This window comes from Clinocottus analis, unplaced genomic scaffold (genome assembly GCF_023055335.1).
Source record: "Clinocottus analis isolate CAN_PGR_092001 unplaced genomic scaffold, fCliAna1.0.p SCAF_16, whole genome shotgun sequence".
NCBI classification, from domain to species: Eukaryota; Metazoa; Chordata; class Actinopteri; order Perciformes; family Cottidae; genus Clinocottus; species Clinocottus analis.
Genome location: NW_027175887.1, coordinates 18110450 through 18118665, shown reverse-complemented (window position 1 = coordinate 18118665; position 8216 = coordinate 18110450). Strand labels below are relative to the sequence as shown.

General features: G+C 47.3%; 1 protein-coding gene across 1 annotated transcript; it reads right to left on the bottom strand.

The window, feature by feature from the left end:
• Window positions 1–2060: 2060 nt before the first annotated feature.
• sstr3 (somatostatin receptor 3) lies at window positions 2061–5114 on the bottom strand. The gene has a single exon (XM_068579204.1). It carries the CDS (start codon window positions 4943–4945, stop codon window positions 3515–3517), a length of 1431 nt encoding a protein of 476 aa, XP_068435305.1. The 5' UTR covers window positions 4946–5114; the 3' UTR covers window positions 2061–3514.
• Between the last annotated feature and the right edge of the window lie 3102 nt (window positions 5115–8216).

The window sequence follows — 8216 nt, the reverse complement described above, 5'->3', positions numbered from 1 at the left end:
CTTCATAATGGAGACCAGGAAACTCCTCCACACTCACATGAGCAGATGACTAAGACCCTGAAGTCCCATAGATACATAAATAGATATGAACCGTGAGCTCTACGACATGGATGCATTGTATTTACTTCAGTGATCCCTTTACTGTGTATGAAGTTTCTAAAAGCTTCACTAAAGATCTTTCATGAACACACGTTAGAGTGGCATGAAGAAACAAACACATCAACATAGTTCCTGGTTGAACGAACACATCCGTGTTTCATTCTGTAAAGTTTTCATGAGGAAACTGTGCATCAGGTTTAACAGCAGCTGTGATGTTTCATCCTCTGGTCTGAACTCGTCTTGCTGACGTGTCGATGATTATTTATTGAAGTGAAGAATGAAATGCTGCGATGCGTTGAGGCGTCTCTCAGCGGCGGCGAGCTGCAAGACCTCTGGAGGTAACTCAATAAACTGAAACGCTTCCTGCTGATCAGAGCCGACAGTGTGGAGCTTCTCGTGATGATCTCAACCTCCGGCCTGCTGACGCCGTCTGCTTTACCTCCTTCTGCTTCATGTGTGGTGGTATCTGGATGGTGGACCATGCATGTACTACTCGTTGTATACATAGTTTCTGTCATATTCATGTAAATCTCTCAGGTTTGTTCCTGTTTTCCCTGTAAAAGGTTTTTCAATATCTTCATCTGGGGAGTTGTGTACAGATCCTAAAGCCCTCGGAGGATGATTTGGTAACTGAATTGACTTTAATGTGCAGCAGGATGAAGCCGTGATGTTTCGTCCGACTCCCAGAAGGGAAACAGGATTGTTCGTCATGCGGCGTGTTAGTTTTTCTTCTTCAGGGTTTCCATAGTTTCTCAGGCCAAAAGAAAAGTGAATAACAAGTCAACTCGTCCGTATTGTTCGTGGGCGAAAGTCTGTGGGCGGAGAATCTCACTGAGTCACCGGCAGCTCATCGACAGACCATCAGGAAGCACAGGTGTGTGTTTATACACACACACAACGAGTAAACACACACACACACACACACACACACACACACACACACACACACACACACACACTCTGTGCACTCGGCTTGAACAAATCTCCGCTCATCAAACTGTCAACACCCCCCGAGGGGTTCTGGCCAATAAAGTGCAGCCAGCGAATCCCTTTTTAATGTCCTGTAACGACGGTTGGAGCTCCTCGCCGGGCGCTGCCGGCGTGGGCGAGCGGGCCGGCGCTCTCTCACCGGCTCTGCAGCTAAATATAACCGACCGGTCGCTGCGTTTGCTCATGAATGGATGCGGGGAGGCCGGCGCCTCCCGGACGAGGAGGCAGTCAGATTGTTCAGTTATCAGCCGAAAGCAGTAAAAGTACTCTTTCCCCTGTTTGAGTCGTCGTAGGAACCCCAAATTAAATCCAATACTTGTGTTTGTTGTTTGTATTTGTTCAGCAAAGTCTTGGGAAATAAATGTATATCTGCAAAAAAAATCACTTTTAAAGATATTTTGATGGTAACTATGAACATCCAGCGTGATATGAGCCAGATTCCCCAAAAAAGCCTCCTGGAGCGTCAATAAGACCTTTATGGAAAGATTATGACCTAAAGAATCAGAACCTGCAACAACAATCACAATAAAACAAAGTCTTGTCCTGTTAGGAAGGAGCTTCAGTCAGAAAACTGTGACGTTTGGTTCAAAAATGGAAAAATTATGTATTTTAAGCCAAAAGATGGTCTGAATGGGGCATGCTGGGACTTAAATTGGCCGCGGGAGGATTTCCGCGCACGGTTTCCAAAACGTTAAAGCTGTGAATGATTTCTTGTAAAGAGGAACACAAGAAGCAGCTGAACCAGAGATTTAGTCTTTTTTTAATTCCTTGTGTTCTTCTTGGCAAATCCGGCGCTTACATTACCCACAATGCAACTCAGCCACCAACACCAAGGAGTGTTGTGCTAGTTGCGGCTAACGTAGCCTGGAGCGTCTGCGTTCAAACTGAGACACGACATCTCTACAAACTCCTGAAGCTTAAAGTTTGATAGAAAACTGAGAACAAAATGGTGAATTATGAACCTTTTTAATTTGAACATTTTTGTACAGGATGAAACACAGAAAATAATCTTAAACAAACTTTGTTGCACTGGATCGTCCACGTTGTGTCTTTTTGTTCATAACAGAAATCATAAAGCATCATCGGCTCCATCGTGTTTTATTCTTCAGTCCAAAATAATTCGTCATCAAGAAGTTTCAGTTACGAGAACGACGGCAACACGGCGCTTTGCATTCTGGGAAAGAAAGAAAACCTTCAGCAGCAACTGCACACGGTGAGAGAAATACACACTAAAGCAATTAATTAGATCTTCGTCTAGAATAGGAAACATTTAGTCAACTCTAACGTTCATTTTATTCTACGACCCAAAATCATAAAAACTAAATTAAACTATTATTAATTATCTGTCTAGGTGAAAGATATCCTCGTAATTACACTTTAACCGAAAACACAACGTATGACTACAGCAGACATGAAGCTCTTTGCTCTTTATATAACTGGAATATTTCAGTCGAACGCCTCCTTAAAACCAAAGATCCTGGCAGCAGTTTTACCTTTAAAACAATATCACATAATAATAATAATAATAATAATAATCATGTTTAGGAGCTGAGGTTGTCGTCTCCTAACAAAGTGACGCCGTCAACGTTCAGCTCCAGGTTGCAGTGAGCGTTTAAGTTGATGCAAATTTTATTTTGAGCAACAGATTGACACGCTGAGGAGAAAGGCTTAAAGTACAACGATCAACAAGATACGTGATGAAAGTAAACAAAGGCACAACTTTGTACGTTCATATTCATGCATATGTACACTATGTACACGGGAATATTTATTTAACTCCTTCAAATGTCACAGAAACTTAGTCCACTGATCCAAGAGTCTCGTTGACATGAAAGACGTGATGATGTTCTGCAAACAGCAACGCCGACGTATTCACACAGCCTCCAGGCTACGTTAGCCGCAACTAGCATAACACACCCCGTTAGCCGCAACTAGTGTAACACACCCCGTTAGCTGCACTAGTGTAACACACCCCGTTAGCTGCAACTAGTGTAACACACCCCGTTAGCCGCAACTAGCATAACACACCCCGTTAGCTGAACTAGTGTAACACACCCCGTTAGCTGCAACTAGCGTAACACACCCCGTTAGCTGCAACTAGCGTAACACACCCCGTTAGCTGCAACTAGCGTAACACACCCCGTTAGCTGAACTAGTGTAACACACCCCGTTAGCTGCAACTAGCGTAACACACCCCGTTAGCTGCAACTAGCGTAACACACCCCGTTAGCTGCAACTAGTGTAACACACCCCGTTAGCTGCAACTAGCGTAACACACCCCGTTAGCTGCAACTAGCGTAACACACCCCGTTAGCTGCAACTAGCGTAACACACTCCGTTAGCTGCAACTAGCGTAACACACTCCGTTAGCTGCAACTAGCTAACACCCTCGTTGGTGGCTGAGTTGCAGCACCACCCGCCTCCTCTACAGGTAACTTATCTCCAGCGAGGCGCTGTGGTCCAGCGGTTCCTCCGGCAGAGTCTTGACGCTCCCGTTCTTGTTGCCGTTGAGCAGCAGCGGGACGGTTAGCGTGGAGCCGTTGGCGGCGTTCTTCCCCTTCGGCTCCCCGGCCCCGTCCCTCCCGTCGGGGGTCGACAGCTCCGTCGCTCCCCTCTCCTCCGCCTGCGAGCTCCGCGGCCGGAAGCCGCCGTTGCCGTTCTGGGCGATCCGGTAGATCTCGGTCATCTCCGAGGCGTCTTCTTCCTCCTCCTCCTCCTCGTCCTCGTCGTTGTGGCCCGCCACCGCCCGGCCCAGGCTCTCGCGGGGCATGAGCGCCGACCGGCTCTCCTTCTGCTGGCGCGCCATGGGCTCGTGGCTCTCCACCTTCCTGGTGGAGCGGCACAGGGCCTTCCGGAAGCCCCGCTTGAAGTTGTCCGACAGGAAGCAGTAGACGATGGGGTTGGCGCAGCTGTTGGCGTAGCCGAGCACCACCACGAAGTAGTAGAGCCCCTGGTACTCCGAGGGCAGCGACACCAGCAGGTTGATGATGTTGAGGGCGTAGAAGGGCAGCCAGCAGAAGACGAACACGGCGACCACGATCACCACCATGCGCGTCACCTTGCGCTCCGACTTGCGGCGCTTGGTGGACGTGGCGTGGACCTTCTTGCCCGAGCTGCGGATCTTGAAGACGATGAGCAGGTAGCAGAGGCAGATGATGAGCAGCGGGCAGAAGAAGCCCACCGTGGACGTGTAGATGATGAAGGCCGCCCGCCAGATGTTGGCCGGCGTCGGCCAGGCGATGTTGCAGGTGCCCCCGGCCTTCTGGATGTTGGCGAAGATCACCACGGGCAGCACCACGAGGAACGACAGGGCCCAGACGGTGCCGTTCACCACCTTGGCCACCTGCGGGCGCCGCCACTTGGACGACCGGATGGGGTGCACCACGGCGAGGTAGCGGTCCACGCTCATCACCGTCAGGCAGAAGATGCTGGTGAACTGGTTGATGGAGTCCACCGTCATCACCAGGCGGCACATGAAGGAGCCGAAGGGCCACGACTGCAGCGAGTTCTGCACCGCCAGGAAGGGGATGCCCAGCATGAAGAGCTCGTCGGCGATGGCCAGGTTCAGGATGTAGATGTTGGTCACCGACTCTATCTTGGAGTAGCGCAGCACGATGTGGATCACCAGCGTGTTGCCGCCGAGGCCGATGACGCACACCACCACGTAGATGAGCGGGATGAGGACGCCCGCCACGCTGGGGCCCGAGGACGCGTCGGCGCCGCTGGAGTTGGCGGCGCCGATCAGCGTCTCGTTCAGATCGCTGTCGTTGAACATGAGCGGGAGCAAAGCGCCGCCGGGCATCGGGCCGCCGGCGCCGCCCGCCGAGCTGCCGTTCTCCCAGGCGTCGTCCGTCATCTGGAGGTCGGCGGTCGCGGATCTGCTCTTTTTCAAACCGCGTGGTTCCTCCTGGCGCCTCAGCTCGCGCCCGTCGGTTCTGCTGCGGCACAAAACATCGATTAGTTATCAAACCGAATGTTTCGCTTTTATTTTTGTTGGAGCTCGGAGGAAACTGAAGGGAATGAAACATCTTTGTCTCCCAAGGACTCGCCACTTATTCTTTCCAAACACACTGGAGTTATTTCCAATGCTAAAGTGCTGCTGACATCAGAAGCATTTATAGATTTATTTATTTATTTTGCACATTTGAACCTTGAGAAGCTCCAGCGGGGACGTCAGCAGCCGCGAAGCAACAAAAGAGCTTTGTGTCTTTCTTTCTTTTGTTTTCAGGGACATTTTGGTCCAATTTATTTTGAAAAGACTCACTTTACCTAGACATTGACTTCAACGGCTCGACAGATTTTATTAGTAGTTCATCGTATCAAATCTGCTCCGAAGTCGTGACTGAACGGGGGAAACTTTCATTCATAGTTACTGGATATATTTATTTATATTTATCTACTTCAGGGGTGTTTTGTGCTTGTAAGAGCATCTCCACACGGTAAATGTTTACCACTTGGTTTTAATTCATGTTAATTCACAAAATAAATGAACACTTTGGTTTCCTCAAAAGAGAAGATGCATTTTTTAACCTTTTGAGCCCCAAAAAAAATTGTTGTTCGGTTAAAAAATGTAAAAATTATAACCTTTATGCCCAAACCTGCTCGGATTGGGGCATGCTGGGTATTATTAGTCACATAAATTTCTGCTTAAGACGTGTGACGCGTTCTATGAAACTTCAGGTACTTACATACAACAAGGTACTTATATACAACCCACAAGGACCCATCATACTTGAGACTCCTACGAGCTGGTAGGTTTACAGAGAGGAGTCTTTTACTGAGAAGACTTTGTAAAGTATTTATTTACCATCTAATGAAACGTTACGGTGAGTTTAATTTGTTCTGTTGGGATAGAACCATTCCCACAATGCTTTGCTGTAGTTTAACAATTTAAATGAAGTGAATCAACGTCGTGCTTCTGGAGATCCTTTAGGAGACGTCACATGATTTATTTCTGTCCGTTAATGGCCGCCGCGGGGGGGCGGGGCTAAAGAGGAAGCGTAAGAACGACTGAAACGTAAATTTTACATATTGATTTTCCCGTTTTCCTGTCGCAGTAAATCGTTCACTGATTGCTTTTTCTGTTCCTGAATGGATCCCACAGAGTTTTTTTAGACCTCTCCGTCGTCAGCGAGCAGCAGCGAGCTCTGAGGGGAAAGTTCCTCATCACAAAGTCACTGACGGTGATGAAGCTGCATTCCTGTTTCCAATACTGTTCAGGTGAACGTCTGCGGCGTTGACACGTGATTAGCAATCATGTCGCAACCCGAGCTGAGCGAGAGCGGCGACACTGAAAGGAGTGGAAGCGTCTGCTCTTCAGTGGCGCTGAACAATCATCAAACTGTAACGTCGCTGTGGAACACACAGGAAGCACCGAGATAACACTCACAACACAAAGAGACACACAAAGGATGAGGCAAAGGTGGACGGGAGGCGACGGCCCGACAGGAAACAATGAAACCGGCTGCAGCCGGATGTTTACAGGAAGATTGAAGCTGCTTCCCGCTGGACGGTCGGCAGGTAGAACAAACACGGCGCGTTCCCACAGCCTGAAGTGAACGTCTCACTGGTGCTGGCTCGATCTGAGCAGACGTTCATGCTCCCCAGAGGATGAACCTCCTGAATGTTACTGCAAAACCATCAGCTGTGCGGCGTGTTTAGCGGCGTATGAGTTAGCGTTAGCGTTAGCATGCTGTTACTGATGGGGGTTCACGGGGTGAATTAATCCACGTTGGTTTCAACGACTAAAAGACTAAAAGATGTTTGTTTGTTGGACTCGTCCGCTTCCCTTCACGCCAACAACACACCTCTCAGGTATTGCTATGAATGTTGGCTCCAGGCTGCTTCAGTCGGGGCGTCTGCTTCCTCTGAAGCGCCTGAAGTCTCACGTCGGCTTCGTTCTCCACACTTTCAGAGACCTTTCAGAGGGAATCTGTTCTGGTTGCCGGTGGTGTCCTCGTCTGTATGGAAGTAGATTTGTGTCTTTTTTTACCCGACCAAATTTCTTGTTTGTAAGTAAATTATATCAAAAATCTTTGCTCTCCAATTCAAAAACTTTTGCTCGAAAAAAAAAAAAATCTCAATTCAAAAATCTTTGCTTTAAAAAAAAAAAAAAAAAAAAAAAACATTTTCAAAAATTTTTTTTTGAGAACTTTTTTTTAAGAGCGATTTTTTTTTTTCTTTTTTTTTCGAGCAATTTTTTTTCTTTTTTTATTTTTGAGAACATTTTATTTTTTAAATTGAGAGCACTTTTGTTTTAGAGTATTTTTTTAAATTGAGAATTATTTTTTTTTAGAGCAGTTATTGGAGAGCAAAGATTTTTTAATTGAGAAAAAAGATTTTTGACATAATTTACTTACAAACAAAAAATTTTCTCGGGTAAACACAAATCGACCTCCGTACGTCTGCCTCTTCGCAGCGGCACTGCGAGCGGCTCTGGGTCACGTGACCCACGAGGTCACGTGACCCACGTGACCTCGTGGGTCACGTGACCTCGTGGGTCACGTGACCCACGAGGTCACGTGACCCACGTGACCCACGAGGCCGTTCGGCCCGAACGCCTCAGAGCTGCGACTCTCTGCGGCAGGAAGCAGAACACTTTGTGGCGACGTCTGATAAACAGGACGACTATAAATAAATCTGCGTCTGATCCGGCGGCGCTGTGGACGGCCGGTCTGATCCGGGTCCAGGACTCGTCTCTGGAGCTCACGCTGCGACCGCTGACACATTTATTCACTTTGTTTATCCACCGATTCAAAGACCGACGGCTTTAAATGATTAAACTCGTCTGCAAAGTCAATAAACAGACAGAAAATACTCATGTTTTATATATGAAGGTTGACTAACTTTCAACCGCAGTTCTGATTTAAAGGAAGTTATTTACAGGCAGATCAGTAGCATGACGAAGAAATGTTCAGTAAAGAATCTGGAAAGTCACAAAAATGTTGGATACTGAATAACGCAGTAAAATGTTTAGTTGGATTTACATTAAAATGTACAATTGTGCAAAATAATTTTAATCTAATATGAATGTAATGCACACCACTGAAGGCCTTGCTGTGTTTTTAAAACCTCTTATTATTAAAACAAATACATAAAACCTTTTCCTTCGGTGGGTGTCCCCGCTG

Bases quoted from the DNA above. Each gene is read 5' to 3' on its own strand.
- sstr3 (XM_068579204.1), bottom strand. From the start codon at position 4,945: ATGACGGACGACGCCTGGGAGAACGGCAGCTCGGCGGGCGGCGCCGGC.